The sequence below is a fragment of the Thalassophryne amazonica genome, chromosome 7 (genome assembly GCF_902500255.1).
Source record: "Thalassophryne amazonica chromosome 7, fThaAma1.1, whole genome shotgun sequence".
Lineage (NCBI taxonomy): Eukaryota > Metazoa > Chordata > Actinopteri > Batrachoidiformes > Batrachoididae > Thalassophryne > Thalassophryne amazonica.
The window spans coordinates 71945692-71963632 of NC_047109.1; the positions used below are offsets into that span (position 1 = coordinate 71945692).

The 17941-nt window shown below is 39.8% G+C and overlaps 1 protein-coding gene across 1 annotated transcript in view; it reads right to left on the reverse strand.

Annotated features, from left to right (window-relative positions):
• The window catches only part of gsk3ab (glycogen synthase kinase 3 alpha b), a 55619-nt gene extending 38793 nt beyond the window's left edge, over window positions 1–16826 (reverse strand). Inside the window, exons 1-2 of the mRNA XM_034174419.1 lie at window positions 16748–16826; window positions 16480–16662 (exon numbers count right to left, since the gene is read on the reverse strand). Of these exons, the coding sequence (XP_034030310.1) occupies window positions 16480–16651 (172 nt within the window). The 5' untranslated portion in view covers window positions 16652–16662; window positions 16748–16826. The remainder of the gene's footprint in view (window positions 1–16479; window positions 16663–16747) is intronic.
• Window positions 16827–17941: the final 1115 nt, after the last annotated feature.

Genomic DNA, 17941 nt, shown 5'->3' on the forward strand with positions numbered 1-17941 from the left:
GAATACTGTTTTAAAGGAGACCTGCATTGAAAAAAATGCAGTCAGATTTTTTGAACAAAAAATGACTTACATTTACACGAGATCCTTCTGAATGTAGTAAAGTAAATCTGCAAGCCCAGATCTGTCATTCAACGGAGAAATCTTCATTTGAAAATGACAAATTTACAGCTAACATTTAGCACTCCGCAAATTGTCCCTCTCATCATGGACAAGACCCTCTCCCAGCATGCACTGCGCCAATTGTAATTTGTGGATTTACGTCAGTTTGCATCTGCACCTTTTTCTTGTCTTATACGGAAGGATTTACTTTTTTAAAACTTCATATTGTCTTGCGGCACGTTTGGTGAGTACACATTTCTTTTATATGTGCTTGAAAATTATTTTGGGGGACTTTTTCATACGCCCGTTTGATTGAGTGGTGTCGCAATGAAAATCTACTGTCTTTCGCCTCCGGTACCATTGCGGGATATGGAGGAGAGACCCACAAAGAACCCCAGTCATTAAAAATATATAAACCTCTCTCAGCGTCAATGGAGCTCTGGGGCTCAGATTGCCGAGACGTGCGGTGCTGTGGATTTTGCCGCAAGAAGTCTGTCCTTGCAGCAACAGGTGTACCGGCCGCTTCGCATTAACACAGCGAGCGTAGTCTCTGGACTTTTGCCAAGTTGGCTGCAGCTCCATTCAGTAGACAGAGAGGTGATGCCGGTGTTGTTGTTGTGTGGGCTGCTGAAGAGGAGGTACTGCTGGCCCACCACCACCAGAGGGCGCCCTGCCTGGAGTGCGGGCTCCAGGCACCAGAGGGCGCTGCCGCCTCACAGGAGCAGCCAGGGTGACAGCTGTCACCCATCACCTGAGACAGCTGACAGCAATCATCAGAGGGGTATATCAGCAGGACGGCATCTCCACCTCATTGCCGAGATATCGTCTCTACCGAGGAGGTAACGTATCCAGCCGACTATATCAACCTTGAATACTTTTTGCCTTTATACAGAGAGAGAGAAGAGCAGCAGGAGACAGTGTTGGATAAGTACTCACACTCCTGCACTTCAGTGTTTACTTGACGAGAGGGGGAGGTGGTGTTACCACCGTCCATGTTGCTGGGTGCAGCGCACCCACCTCTGACTGTTTTTGTTCCTCGCCAGCAGTACCAGATCCGACAAGCGGAGGCAGTGGTCACCTGGGAGTTCGGGACTTGGCGGCTCCAGTATTCCCGGGGTTCAGTGGCGGTGGAAATCGAGTGGTTCCGGTTCGACTTGGACAGACGTCTCCTACCTTCGAGCCTGCCCACACGACACCATTGGAATTCGGCTTGTTCCTGAAATTGTAATCTGTTGTGTTTGTTGTGCGAGTTTCACAACAGTAAAGCTTTGTTATTTGACTTACTCCATTGTCCGTTCATTTGCGCCCCCTGTTGTGGGTCCGTGTTCCTACACTTTCACAACAGTTGTGCGCTGAATCTGGCCCAACACCGGCTGCAAAGCAGACACGGGTGGTGTGAGTGGCCCGCATCGGCGGTTAACGAGCTCGTTAACGAGCCCGCAGACTTAATAAGCGCAGCGGAGGCAGAGAGCGGGAGAGGAAGAACGGCGCCCGCTGTCGATGTCGTTGATGATCTGAGCACACAGATCTGTATCTCACATTCATTGCAGCTTACTTTTGGATGTTGAAACCAGGACGTGTATAAGTAACATTACTAACAGATAAAATCAATTTCAATGCAGATCGGACTGAAGGCGGGAGCACGTCGTCTTGTCCCTGACATCATGGAAATGATACGGCTGTACAAACTGTTTTCACAGAGGGCTAAATTTTAGCTGCAAATTTGTCATTTTTAAATGAAGATTTCTCCGCTGAATTACAAATTTGGGCTTACAGATTTACTTTACTGCATTCACAAGGGTCTTATAAATACATATCAGGTATTTATTTCTGAAATCTGACCACATTTATTTCAATGCAGGTCTACTTTAAGCATTAAGAAATTAAAGAAACATTATTATACATAAAGAGTAGAAACCGCAATGGTAAAAGCTGGCCACCTGCCCAACAGTGCATGGTTCAATTCCTGCTGAAGCTACTTATTTGTGTGCTCTGCCTCAGTACACCCAGCTGTAATGAGTACCAGCTTCAACCCAAGAAGTAACCTGTAATGGACTGGCAATGTATCCAGAGGGAGTAATACACCAACATCCCTTTCATGCTACAATATGCAAGCATATGCACTAGAGGTGTGCAATATTGACAAAAAGCAATATCTGGATATTTTTGTGACTTTGACAATAACAATAATTAGACAATATTCTTCAAAATTGTGTCTGTAAAAGTCTGAGTACTAGTAGCCATTAACTGTTGCTTACTAATAACATTAACAGACACAATACTTAAGGAAAACAGCTCTTATTTCCTTAAAACTTAAGTATGAAAATAAAACAATAAAACAAACATACACATAAATAAACCACAAAATATTACGTACATCAGACAGAGTTTGGCGATAGTGTTTTGAAGGGACCTTAGCTGAGTTGGTGGAGTCTGAAAGCTTTTCCTATTCTTCATATTCTCTAGTTCACCACTGAACTGTTTTTAACAGTGACACGTTTCCAACATTATCATTTCAGTGATATTGATCTTTTCAATCCAACCCTCGTAGTGAAGTTGATCCACGTCAAGGAACACAATCTTCCGTGGTAGATTTTCTTTTCTTTTACATGGCCCTGTCACACCTTGATGATTTAGTCTGCGTATGCTGGCCGTATTAAAAACTCTGGCACACATCTAATAAATTAATGCAGCTGTCACACCTTGACGATTTTCCAGCGTATGCCGACAGCCCCATTTACACCCAGTGGTTCTGGTCGGTATTGCACAGTGTGGTGCTGATCAGAAACAGTAATTTAACATTATTTTATTTTGTTATTTTCATTTATATCTTGGTGGACCATTTTCATTGTGTACAGAATGCTGATGAGTGAAGTGGCTGTGGGAAAGGCAGCCGCGAATGAATGAAGTGCTGTCTCTTTAAATGTTGAAAGCGCTGGCTGCTTCCTGATCAGCGGATCTGATCAGGTCATCACTAGGGATGGGTATTGATAAGATTTTATCGATATCGATGCCATTATTGATTCTGCTTATCGATCCGATTCCTTATCGATACCTCTTGTGAATCTTGTACTAAAAGTAGGCTTTACAGGTTTTCTATGTATTTCATTGAGTCTTAAAGTAAAAAATATGAAACTGGTCACTGTATCCTTGATCTCTGGATATAAATAAAAATAAACAAAATGGTGTTTCACTTTGAAGTTATTAATTCTGACTGGACTCTATCGTTCTAACTTGACTCAGCAGAGAGCCGCGCAGCGTTTGGAGCTGTGTGAACAGAACGGAGGACGATTCTCGTTTCTTTCTTGCAACAAGACAGGAGTCCCAGTTAGTAACTTTAATCCGTACAAAAGTGACTCACGATTGACATATTCAGGGATGAAAGTGGTGAAAAACAAAAAAAGCTGAAACCCAAAATTACCCCCCAACACCACCTACACGAAAATATTTGAATTCTAGCAGCTCTGAAATGCAATCTGGGACTATTCCAGACAATAAACTGCAGTGAGTGCAGCATCCATTTTGGTGAAAAAAACAAAAACAAAAAAACAACTTTCCTTATTCAAATTCATTCCAGTAGTATTCTGCCCTTATAAGGATGCAGCAGTTTTATAGCATGGCAGATGGTTCTGGAGGAAATCACTGAATAAATTAAAAAATTGAAAATATGGTTTGACTGAAACAAACTATCATTAAACTTAAATAAGACAGGGATGACATGGAGGTGTAAGAGTCACTAGGTGTTCACAGGAAACTCTTATTTATTTCTGTATGTATGTATTTATTTATTTATTTATGTATGTTCATTATTAGTTGGTTTTATATTTTCTGTTGTGTTTTTATTCAGGTTCTTTTCATCTCTTTCTCTAAAACTGTATATAATAACTAATCATTAGATTAGTTATTATTACTATTATTGTTGTGGTTGATATTATTAATATATAAACAAAAATAACTTTAAAAATATTACAATTTGTAATACATTTGACTCTTTTACGACAACAAACGCTTATTATACAAAAACAAATGCACCCACATGTGCTGACAGCTGCAACTGCTTAATGCTAACTGTAACATCAAAAATGCCATAGACATGCTAACGCGTTAGCATCAGTCCCGTTTTTAAGTTATAAAATACATCTATCAGCTGATCATAACAGGTCGGTTTAACATAAAAAAGGTAAATAATACTCACAGACATATGCTCTTTAGGGTTTTAGCAGGGGAAAATTAAGATAAAGCGAAAGAAAAAAAAAAGAATCAACGAAGCAATAGCTCAAAGCACTGCTTCGATCTGTGAATCACTGCTTCGATTGGTTCAAGGTTCAAAGCAAAGCTGCGCTGCAGGAAAGTTGATTACAGACCCGCTGCAGTCTGTAATAAAAAACAAAAAAACAAAAAAGAACCATTGTTGGGGCACCAAAATTTTTTAAACCCCAGAGAAGTGTCTTTACAAGGTGTGTGAAAAGACTATTTTCCCATATTGGCAACATGACAAAACTATAACACAGTTTGTCACATGGATTAAAATACGGTGTTATTACTATTTGATAAAACCACATATTCACATTGGACTGTTACTGCTCTCGCTACATTTATATAAACATTTACCTTCAGCAATTTCTGCTTTGATAACAACTGACAGTGTCTTAAAATAAACTAAAATAAAATGTGATACCAGTAAAGCTGCATCAACTGTTCATTAAGTCACCAATATAATTTTTAGTTATAACAAACAGTTGCCCCAAGGCGCTTTACATTGTAAGGCAAAGCCATACAATAATTGCGGAAAAACCCCAACGGTCAAAACGACCCCCTGTGAGCAAGCACTTGGCGACAGGGGGAAGGAAAAACTCCCTTTTAACAGGAAGAAACCTCCAGTAGAACCAGGCTCAGGGAGGGGCAGTCTTCTGCTGGGACTGGTTGGGACTGAGGGAGAGAACCAGGAAAAAGACATGCTGTGGAGGGGAGCAGAGATCAATCACTAATGATTAAATGCAGAGTGGTGCATACAGAGCAAAAAGAGAAAGAAACACTCAGTGCATCATGGGAACCCCCCAGCAGTCTAAGCAGCATAACTAAGGGATGGTTCAGGGTCACCTGATCCAGCCCTAACTATAAGCTTTAGCAAAAAGGAAAGTTTTAAGCCTAATCTTAAAAGTAGAGAGGGTGTCTCTCTGAGACAAGACCTTTCTAGTTTTAGAGATATTGAGCAAATGCAAAAAAAGCAGTCCTACATATTTGTTTAATATGCGCATTGAATGACATATCCTGATCAAAAATGACTCCAAGATTTCTCACAGTATTACTAGAGGTCAAGGTAATGTCATCCAGAGTAAGGATCTGGTTAGACACCATGTTTCTAAGATTTGTGGGGCCAAGTACAATAACTTCAGTTTTATCTGAGTTTAAAAGCAGGAAATTAGAGGTCATCCATGTCTTTATGTCTGTAAGACAATCCTGCAGTTTAGCTAATTGGTGTGTGTCCTCTGGCTTCATGGATAGATAAAGCTGGGTATCATCTGCGTAACAATGAAAATTTAAGCAATGCTGTCTAATAATACTGCCTAAGGGAAGCATGTATAAAGTGAATAAAATTGGTCCTAGCACAGAACCTTGTGGAACTCCATAATTAACCTTAGTCTGTGAAGAAGATTCCCCATTTACATGAACAAATTGTAATCTATTAGATAAATATGATTCATACCACCGCAGCGCAGTGCCTTTAATACCTATGGCATGCTCTAATCTCTGTAATAAAATTTTATGGTCAACAGTATCAAAAGCAGCACTGAGGTTTCTAACAGAACAAGCACAGAGATGAGTCCACTGTCTGAGGCCATAAGAAGATCATTTGTAACCTTCACTAATGCTGTTTCTGTACTATGATGAATTCTAAACCCTGACTGAAACTCTTCAAATAGACCATTCCTCTGCAGATGATCAGTTAGCTGTTTTACAACTACCCTTTCAAGAATTTTTGAGAGAAAAGGAAGGTTGAAGATTGGCCTATAATTAGCTAAGATAGCTGGGTCAAGTGATGGCTTTTTAAGTAATGGTTTAATTACTGCCACCTTAAAAGCCTGTGGTACATAGCCAACTAATAAAGATAGATTGATCATATTTAAAATCGAAGCATTAATTAATGGTAGGGCTTCCTTGAGCAGCCTGGTAGGAATGGGGTCTAATAGACATTTTGATGGTTTGGAGGAAGTAACTAATGAAAATAACTCAGACAGACCAATCGGAGAGAAAGAGTCTAACCAAATACTGGCATCACTGAAAGCAGCCAAAGAGAACGATATGTCTTTGGGATGGTTATGAGTAATTTTTTCTCTAATAGTTACAATTTTATTAGCAAAGAAAGTCATGAAGTCATTACTAGTTAAAGTTAAAGGAATACTCGGCTCAATAGAGCTCTGACTCTTTGTCAGCCTGGCTACAGTGCTGAAAAGAAACCTGGGGTTGTTCTTATTTTCTTCAATTAGTGATGAGTAGTAAGATGTCCTAGCTTTACGGAGGGCTTTTTATAGAGCAACAAACTCTTTTTCCAGGCTAAGTGAAGATCTTCTAAATTAGTGAGACACCATTTCCTCTCCAACTTACGGGTTATCTGCTTTAAGCTGCGAGTTTGTGAGTTATACCACGGAGTCAGGCACTTCTGATTTAAGGCTTTCTTTTTCAGAGGAGCTACAGCATCCAAAGTTGTCCTCAATGAGGATATAAAACTATCAATCAATCAATCAATTTTTTTTTTATATAGCGCCAAATCACAACAAACAGTTGCCCCAAGGCGCTTTATATTGTAAGGCAAGGCCATACAATAATTATGTAAAACCCCAACGGTCAAAACGACCCCCTGTGAGCAAGCACTTGGCTACAGTGGGAAGGAAAAACTCCCTTTTAACAGGAAGAAACCTCCAGCAGAACCAGGCTCAGGGAGGGGCAGTCTTCTGCTGGGACTGGTTGGGGCTGAGGGAGAGAACCAGGAAAAAGACATGCTGTGGAGGGGAGCAGAGATCGATCACTAATGATTAAATGCAGAGTGGTGCATACAGAGCAAAAAGAGAAAGAAACAGTGCATCATGGGAACCCCCCAGCAGTCTACGTCTATAGCAGCATAATTAAGGGATGGTTCAGGGTCACCTGATCCAGCCCTAACTATAAGCTTTAGCAAAAAGGAAAGTTTTAAGCCTAATCTTAAAAGTAGAGAGGGTGTCTGTCTCCCTGATCTGAATTGGGAGCTGGTTCCACAGGAGAGGAGCCTGAAAGCTGAAGGCTCTGCCTCCCATTCTACTCTTACAAACCCTAGGAACTACAAGTAAGCCTGCAGTCTGAGAGCGAAGCGCTCTATTGGGGTGATATGGTACTACGAGGTCCCTAAGATAAGATGGGACCTGATTATTCAAAACCTTATAAGTAAGAAGAAGAATTTTAAATTCTATTCTAGAATTAACAGGAAGCCAATGAAGAGAGGCCAATATGGGTGAGATATGCTCTCTCCTTCTAGTCCCCGTCAGTACTCTAGCTGCAGCATTTTGAATTAACTGAAGGCTTTTTAGGGAACTTTTAGGACAACCTGATAATAATGAATTACAATAGTCCAGCCTAGAGGAAATAAATGCATGAATTAGTTTTTCAGCATCACTCTGAGACAAGACCTTTCTGATTTTAGAGATATTGCATAAATGCAAAAAAGCAGTCCTACATATTTGTTTAATATGCGCTTTGAATGACATATCCTGATCAAAAATGACTCCAAGATTTCTCACAGTATTACTAGAGGTCAGGGTAATGCCATCCAGAGTAAGGATCTGGTTAGACACCATGTTTCTAAGATTTGTGGGGCCAAGTACAATAACTTCAGTTTTATCTGAGTTTAAAAGCAGGAAATTAGAGGTCATCCATGTCTTTATGTCTGTAAGACAATCCTGCAGTTTAGCTAATTGGTGTGTGTCCTCTGGCTTCATGGATAGATAAAGCTGGGTATCATCTGCGTAACAATGAAAATCTAAGCAATACCGTCTAATAATACTGCCTAAGGGAAGCATGTATAAAGTGAATAAAATTGGTCCTAGCACAGAACCTTGTGGAACTCCATAATTAACTTTAGTCTGTGAAGAAGATTCCCCATTTACATGAACAAATTGTAATCTATTAGACAAATATGATTCAAACCACCGCAGCGCAGTGCCTTTAATACCTATGGCATGCTCTAATCTCTGTAATAAAATTTTATGGTCAACAGTATCAAAAGCAGCACTGAGGTCTAACAGAACAAGCACAGAGATGAGTCCACTGTCCGAGGCCATAAGAAGATCATTTGTAACCTTCACTAATGCTGTTTCTGTACTATGATGAATTCTAAAACCTGACTGAAACTCTTCAAATAGACCATTCCTCTGCAGATGATCAGTTAGCTGTTTTACAACTACCCTTTCAAGAATTTTTGAGAGAAAAGGAAGGTTGGAGATTGGCCTATAATTAGCTAAGATAGCTGGGTCAAGTGATGGCTTTTTAAGTAATGGTTTAATTACTGCCACCTTAAAAGCCTGTGGTACATAGCCAACTAACAAAGATAGACTGATCATATTTAAGATCGAAGCATTAAATAATGGTAGGGCTTCCTTGAGCAGCCTGGTAGGAATGGGGTCTAATAAACATGTTGATGGTTTGGATGAAGTAACTAATGAAAATAACTCAGACAGAACAATCGGAGAGAAAGAGTCTAACCAAATACCGGCATCACTGAAAGCAGCCAAAGATAACGATACGTCTTTGGGATGGTTATGAGTAATTTTTTCTCTAATAGTTAAAATTTTGTTAGCAAAGAAAGTCATGAAGTCATTACTAGTTAAAGTTAATGGAATACTCAGCTCAATAGAGCTCTGACTCTTTGTCAGCCTGGCTACAGTGCTGAAAATAAACCTGGGGTTGTTCTTATTTTCTTCAATTAGTGATGAGTAGAAAGATGTCCTAGCTTTACGGAGGGCTTTTTTATAGAGCAACAGACTCTTTTTCCAGGCTAAGTGAAGATCTTCTAAATTAGTGAGACGCCATTTCCTCTCCAACTTACGGGTTATCTGCTTTAAGCTACGAGTTTGTGAGTTATACCACGGAGTCAGGCACTTCTGATTTAAAGCTCTCTTTTTTAGAGGAGCTACAGCATCCAAAGTTGTCTTCAATGAGGATGTAAAACTATTGACGAGATACTCTATCTCACTTACAGAGTTTAGGTAGCTACTCTGCACTGTGTTGGTATATGGCATTAGAGAACATAAAGAAGGAATCATATCCTTAAACCTAGTTACAGTGCTTTCTGAAAGACTTCTAGTGTAATGAAACTTATTCCCCACTGCTGGGTAGTCCATCAGAGTAAATGTAAACGTTATTAAGAAATGATCAGACAGAAGGGAGTTTTCAGGGAATACTGTTAAGTCTTCTATTTCCATACCATAAGTCAGAACAAGATCTAAGATATGATTAAAGTGGTGGGTGGACTCATTTACTTTTTGAGCAAAGCCAATAGAGTCTAATAATAGATTAAATGCAGTGTTAAGGCTGTCATTCTCAGCATCTGTGTGGATGTTAAAATCGCCCACTATAATTATCTTATCTGAGCTAAGCACTAAGTCAGACAAAAGGTCTGAAAATTCACAGAGAAACTCACAGTAATGACCAGGTGGACGATAGATAATAACAAATAAAACTGGTTTTTGGGACTTCCAATTTGGATGGACAAGACTAAGAGTCAAGCTTTCAAATGAATTAAAGGTCTGTCTGGGTTTTTGATTAATTAATAAGCTGGAATGGAAGATTGCTGCTAATCCTCCGCCCCGGCCTGTGCTACGAGCATTCTGACAGTTAGTGTGACTCTGGGGTGTTGACTCATTTAAACTAACATATTCATCCTGCTGTAACCAGGTTTCTGTAAGGCAGAATAAATCAATATGTTGATCAATTATTATATCATTTACCAACGGGGACTTAGAAGAGAGAGACCTAATGTTTAATAGACCACATTTAACTGTTTTAGTCTGTGGTGCAGTTGAAGGTGCTATATTATTTTTTCTTTTTGAATTTTTATGCTTAAATAGATTTTTGCTGGTTATTGGTAGTCTGGGAGCAGGCACCGTCTCTACGGGGATGGGGTAATGAGGGGATGGTAGGGGGAAAGAAGCTGCAGAGAGGTGTGTAAGACTACAACTCTGCTTCCTGGTCCCAACCCTGGATAGTCACGGTTTGGAGGATTTAAGAAAATTCGCCAGATTTCTAGAAATGAGAGCTGCTCCATCCAAAGTGGGATGGATGCCGTCTCCTAACAAGACCAGGTTTTCCCCAGAAGCTTTGCCAATTATCTATGAAGCCCACCTCATTTTTTAGACACCACTCAGACAGCCAGCAATTCAAGGAGAACATGCGGCTAAACATGTCACTCCCGGTCTGATTGGGGAGGGGCCCAGAGAAAACTACAGAGTCCGACATTGTTTTTGCAAAGTTACACACCGATTTAATGTTAATTTTAGTGACCTCCGATTGGCGTAACCGGGTGTCATTACTGCCAACGTGAATTACAATCATACCAAATTTACGCTTAGCCTTTTCAAATTTCCTTCAATGTCGCCTGCTCTGGCCCCCGGAAGACAATTGACTATGGTTGCTGGTGTCGCTAACTTCACATTTCGCAAAAGAGTCGCCAATAACCAGAGTTTGATCCTCGGCGGGTGTGTCGTTGAGTGGGGAAAAACGGTTAGAGATGTGAACGGGTTGGCGGTGTACACGGGGCTTCTGTTTAGGGCTACGCTTCCTCCTCACAGTCACCCAATCAGCCTGCTTTCCCGGCTGCTCGGGATCTGCCAGGGGGTAACTAACGGCGGCTAAGCTACTTTGGTCCGCACCGACTACAGGGGCCTGGCTAGCTGTAGAATTTTCCACGGTGTGGAGCCGAGTCTCCAATTCGCCCAGCCTGGCCTCCAAAGCTACGAATAAGCTACACTTATTACAAGTACCGTTACTGCTAAAGGAGGCCGAGGAATAACTAAACATTTCACACCCAGAGCAGAAAAGTGCGGGAGAGACAGGAGAAGCCGCCATGCTAAATCGGCTAAGAGCTAGTAGCTACGCTAAGCTAGCGGATTCCTAAAAACACGCAAAGTGAATAATGTGTAAATAATTTAGAGGTGATTCAGCAGAGGGAGTGCTTTAGTTAAGGCACGTAAAGATTACACTGGGAAACAAATCGTAATCTAGATAACTAGATCAATCTAACTGCGCAGATTAAACAGCTAACAGATACAGAAAAACACCGCTGTGCTCCGGAACAGGAAGTGATACAATACCGCAGTGAGAGCCAACCACCAGTAGAGGCAAGCAAGAAGGTAGGTAGCTACTCTGCCCTGTGTTGGTATATGGCATTGGAGAACATAAAGAAGGAATCATATCCTTAAACCTAGTTACAGCGCTTTCTGAAAGACTTCTACTGTAATGAAACTTATTCCCCACTGCTGGGTAGTCCATCAGAGTAAATATAAATGTTATTAAGAAATGATCAGACAGAAGGGGGTTTTCAGGGAATACTGTTAAGTCTTCAATTTCCATACCATAAGTCAGAACAAGATCTAAGGTATGATTAAAGTGGTGGGTGGACTCATTTACATTTTGAGCAAAGCCAATTGAGTCTAACAATAGATTAAATGCAGTGTTGAGGCTGTCATTCTCAGCATCTGTGTGGATGTTAAAATCGCCCACTATAATTATCTTATCTGAGCTAAGCACTAAGTCAGACAAAAGGTCCAAAAATTCACAGAGAAACTCACAGCAATGACCAGGTGGACGATAGATAACAACAAATAAAACTGTTTTTTGGGACTTCCAATTTGGATGGACAAGACTAAGAGTCAAGCTTTCAAATTAATTAAAGCTCTGTCTGGGTTTTTGATTAATTAATAAGCTGGAATGGAAGATTGCTGCTAAGCCTCCCCCTCGGCCTGTGCTACGAGCGTTCTGGCAGTTAGTGTGACTCTGGGGTGTTGACTCATTTAAACTAACATATTCATCCTGCTGTAACCAGGTTTCTGTAAGGCAGAATAAATCAATATGTTGATCAATTATTATATAATTTACTAAGAGGGACTTAGAAGAGAGAGATCTAATGTTTAATAGACCACATGTAACTGTTTTAGTCTGTGGTGCAGTTGAAGGTGCTATATTATTTTTTTCTTTTTGAATTTTTATGCTTAAATAGATTTTTGCTGGTTATTGGTGGTCTGGGAGCAGGCACCGTCTCTACGGGGATGGGGTATTGGGGGGATGGCAGGGGGAGAGAAGCTGCAGAGAGGTGTGTAAGACTACACACCTCTGGGATTTGGGTTTAAATTAGATTCTTTTTCAATTATATAAATGGGAAACGCAATAAAATGGATTTATACATCCAGTACTGACATCAGTATCTCTGGGATACTCGCAACTTAAGTGTTATGCAAAACGACACACAAACATTTTTCACATCAATATCTAACTTCTACTAGCACGTTACATGTTTATATTTTCCTCCACATAGATATTTCACACACACACACCAATGTAACAGAAGAAACCATAACATGCAGATTTAGCAAGCTAACATGTCACATTTGCATGGAGAGTTTGAAGTAAATTCATCACAAAGACAGTTTGAGTTGTGTGAAATAACTTGAATAATGTCAACTGACAATGAATTCCATCAAAAACATGATATAATAAAATCAATGATTTACTGGGGGGTGTTAGTTTTTCCATATACAGTAGTGTTCACAATAATAGTAGTGCTATGTGACTAAAAAGATTAATCCAGGTTTTGAGTATATTTCTTATTGTTACATGGGAAACAAGGTACCAGTAGATTCAGTAGATTCTCACAAATCCCACAATACCAAGCATTCATGATATGCACACTCTTAAGGCTATGAAATCGGGCTATTAGTAAAAAAAGTAGAAAAGGGGTGTTCACAATAATAGTAGTGTGGCATTCAGTCAGTGAGTTCATCCATTTTGTGGAACAAACAGGTGTGAATCAGGTGTCCCCTATTTAAGGATGAAGCCAGCACCTGTTGAACATGCTTTTCTCTTTGAAAGCCTGAGGAAAATGGGACGTTCAAGACATTGTTCAGAAGAACAGCGTACTTTGATTAAAAAGTTGATTGAAGAGGGGAAAACTTATACACAGGTGCAAAAAATTATGCCCTTTCGACGTGGAGGAGCAGCGGCTCGACTCCGAGCTCCTCCCGAGTGACCAAGCTCCTTCCCGATAATGCCAAATAACGCCATTTAAAATATCCCCACTCAGCAGGAATCACTATCAACCCCACGCAACATCCATCCCCGATAAAACAGAAAACCCTCTGCAAATGGGTAACTCACCTTCTTCATGAAAGCATTCAGCTTAAAAAGCAGCATTGTCGGTGTGGCACCGACAACACATACAGAGAACTTTAAAGACATGGGTGAAATTAAGATTGAGTTTTTTAAGAAATCAGCCCTCCATTAAATTTTTCACACTCAGGTTAGGGCTAAAAATCTGATTGTTTTGTAACCAGCAGAGAAAAATGAGATGATGCTGTTATATTTCAGTACTTGTGACTCTGTGAAGTACCTACCTGAATGATGGCCATCAGACATAGGCCTAAACTTACCCCCATATAATGGGACGTAAAAGCAAAATGCATACACATATTACAGATAACGTGTTTGGGACCAAATGGTACACAGAGACTGACTATGATGCAAATCAAAGGTGGTGTTGCTGGAACTTTTTTGGATATTGGTTGATTTTACATGGAATGACCCATAAATCAAGGCACAGGTACAGACTATATCACCATTTTAAGACTTTGAAAGATGGTGATATTACCAAAGCTGATAAGTTTCATTGTAGTCACAAGGCATACAACGCAATGGCGTGTAAATTGAAGCAGGCAGGAAAGGGATATGTTAAGCACAAAAGTGCAATCAGTAAGGAACACAAAGCAAAACCTAAGTCCCCTTTTCTCTTGGTTATAAATTAAAATATCAAATGACAAGGATCTATTTTAGGCATTATATGAAACAAATAATGAATGTTTTTTACATTTGCGTGCCTCACTGAATGGAGCATTTCATCTTTCATCTCATGAAATATTCTAACCATTGCACCCATAAACATTCATTGTTTGTATATTATATAACACCTGAATAGATCCTTGTCATTTGATTGTTGGTTTGTATGTCACGTGATATTGGTCATTCGTCCCATTTGCCATTGTGATCCATTTAGCATGCAACTTTGATTCCATATGATTTGTACCACTGCACGCTGCAACCACCACATGCAATGCACACTAGTGGTGACGGAGCTTAGCAGCTTATTGACCCAGCTTATTCTTCCAACACAAAAGAATAAACAAATCCAGTACACCATAAGACATCTGGAGGCATTTGCAATATTCGCTGGGACCTATCTAGCTAAAGTACAACCGCTGTGAGATGAAGAGCTCGACAAATTTCTGTCAGAATTTTTGATGAACTGAGAAAGCAGACGGCAGTCGAGTACATGAAAAGGTCAGTGTACAGCATCACCTCTGGACTACATCATTAGGTTTGTTTTTGAACTATTCGACTGTTTTTGCAAGCTGACTGAGAAAAATTTTGGACTGGAATGGACTGCTATTTAAAATTTGTGCTGGACTGTTTGGAACCTCTTGATGGCAAACAACCAGTGACGCACACCAAAATGTAAGTCCCTTTTCTCTTGTTTATAAATTAATAGGCATTATATAAAACAAATAATGTTTTTTCATTCATTCAACGGAAATTTGTGTCATTGAATGGAACATTCCATCTTTCACCAAATGAAATATTCTTTCCAGTGCACCCATAAATATTCATTATTTGTATACTGGCTGCTGAACAAACAAGTGCATTATTTGAAAAATATTGACACAAAAATTGATCATGCACAGTCACAAAAAATGATATAAATAACATGTCAGACTGCACCATTTCACGTCCATTTTTACAAAATTTTATGGGAAACATGCCCCCGGACCCTGCTACACGGATGCACTTGCAGCGCATAAGCTAACTACCTGACTGAAAAACCATGAGTAGGTACACGCAGCTCTTTGCAGGGATGAGAATGAGCAAAGAAAAAAAAGACTCTGAAAATCAGCGGGGGGCTCCCAGCAGGGTCCTCTGCAGGGCATGAGTGGACGAAAGACCCTGATGCATGGTTGCTTAAAAAGTAAATTTTTTGTGATACTGCATTTTAATTCCTCACTGTAAAATAAAAATAAAAAACATTTTACATTTGCCTAATTACAACTGGGTGAAGCACCTAAATAATTCATCTCTCACTCTGTCATTTCTCATCGTTAAAAAGTGTGAATAAAATGCGATAAGCTCAATAAGGACTGGTATGATGTTTTTTCTATTGTCAGCACGTAAAAGCAGTTGAAGTCTTACAGCTTCTAAGTATGTGTTATAAATGAAAAAGACGCCTAGTAGTTAAATGTGAAAATGCACCCAACCACTACAGAAAGGCTGGAACAGACAAGCTATCACCTCACAAATAAACAACAAACTACAACATGAACATGTAAATCACCCAGTAATGCAACATGGCATGACATCAATTCTGCAAGCCCAAATGCAACATATACTTTGTCCTCCACCTGAGAGCTACTGGTTGACCGTTGCATAGACAACATGCAGCTTTCCCAAATTGCATGCTTTGGCTACAGCAAACCAGCGTATAACTTTTCAGATAAGAATGGACAAATAAGGTTGGCAACAGACACATACAGTTAAACCTAAGGTAAAGTACCAACAGTTGCTCATTAATTAGAAAACTATTATTTTCTTTTGATAGCTTCCATGTCATGTCACTGCACATCATGTAACATGCAACATAGTAATAATTATTGGTGCATGATCAGCCAAAAATGACATCTTACGCAACTGCTATTAAGAATGAATATGTTAAACGTCGTCGAGCGTCTATACGTGGTTTACGATGCAGTAATAATGGCTAAGTAATGCTGCTCTAAACATGACATAACGGTGTTTTTTTTCCTCGAAATATTACGTTAATTTCACACTTAACACCAGCATCTAATTAACATTAATGTCGGCTACCTACAATTTGTTATAAAAGCTCCCCCATCGCAATGGTTCTTTAATGAAAAACAGCCAATTTTAGCTAGAGAGCTATCTTAACGTAGCTAACCAGCTAACAGTGTGCTGGCTAAGGTTAGCTCGGTAACAATTATCGACATTAAATAAATGCCAACAATTTCACAGAACAGCCCCCTCTTTTGATGTAACGTGTCACTCCGACTTATAACAAAAATATGTAATTATACTTACTCGGCAGTTTCAAATTGCCATAGCTCGTCGAGCCGCTTCCACTGGCTTGTGAAGCCCCGATTTTTCCTGTTGAGCCTCCACCGCATACTGCTGATCCGGCACCGGCTGCAGCTCCGGGAACTCCGGGAGGCTCGGCGAATGAGCTGGTCCTGGGCCGCCCGCTGCCGCTCATATTTGTGTGGACTAAACCCGTGGAAAGGGCAGACATTATTACAGGCTTATGCTATATATGTATGCTAATATTTGATAAAATTAAAAGTACACTTACAGCACTCCGTACAGGTTACCTGTCGCCCCCTTTCTTCCTCCGTAGAACAGTAACGGGGAGGCAGGGGAAGGGGGTGGGAGACCGGGGGAGCTGACGCACAAACGACGTAACGCTAGCGTTGGATAATGGGAAATTGAGTTTTTTTGAGGGGAGGTGAGGCGGTATTAAAAAAATATAATAATAATAATAATAATAATAATAATAATAAACACATTGAGGGCTTCTAATAAATTTCAAATGTACCCTATTATTTGATAGTTATGGCAGTGCGGAAGGTTCCCCTGCTGTTCCAAAATCAACATACAGATCCACCTGCGGAGACCCTGAGTGCAAAACATGGGAGCACCCGGAGAGATGTTTTATGTCAGTAATTCATCTGAATTATTTGCAGTCTTATTGTTTTCCCTCAAACAAAGTGAAGCAGCATTTAGTTATGTTCCTCACCCATGGAACAAACTTCCTGAATACCTGAGGTCTGCTCGAACTATCCGTTCATTTAAATCAGGACTGAAAACAGTATTGTTTACTGCAGCTTTCTCATAAATTACTTTTTAAATATTTTTTCTTTTCACTGTTTTGAATGGACTTTTATTAGTTTTATTTCAACATTTTATTTTTCTGTTTTAATTGCCTTTTGCCGCTCTTTAATTGTCATTTCAACCTAGTTCCTAGTTCAAGGAACTAGGTTCCTAGTTCAAGCCCCACCCCTGCCACATCTCTATGCAGTGTGGAGGGTGTCAGGAAAGGCATCGGGGGTAAAACTTGTGTCAGCTCAACACTGTAGTGACCCTGAGTGTACAGCAAGGGAGCAGTTGAAGGGACTTAATGAACACTTTAATTGTAATCATGAGGTACAATTAGCATATAATCAAAACTTTTAAGTTCTGGGAACAATTGAGTGTAAGTTTATGAACTCAAAAATATTGTGTCAACTGATTACCTCAGCATTTTTGAGTTCTGCTAACTTGTTTGGGTTTACAGTAAACAAAAGACCATTCAGAGACACAAAAAAGAAACCATTCATAGACAAGCACCATTCATAGACATATGAATAACAATTATTTAATGTGTAACAGATAACCAAAACCAAAATATAGCACTTTATCAAAACACAGCCCTTTATTACACATTTTACTGATGTTCTGGTCTGACAGCAGGTTATCAGTAAAAGGATCTTTTGTGAAGACATCTGTA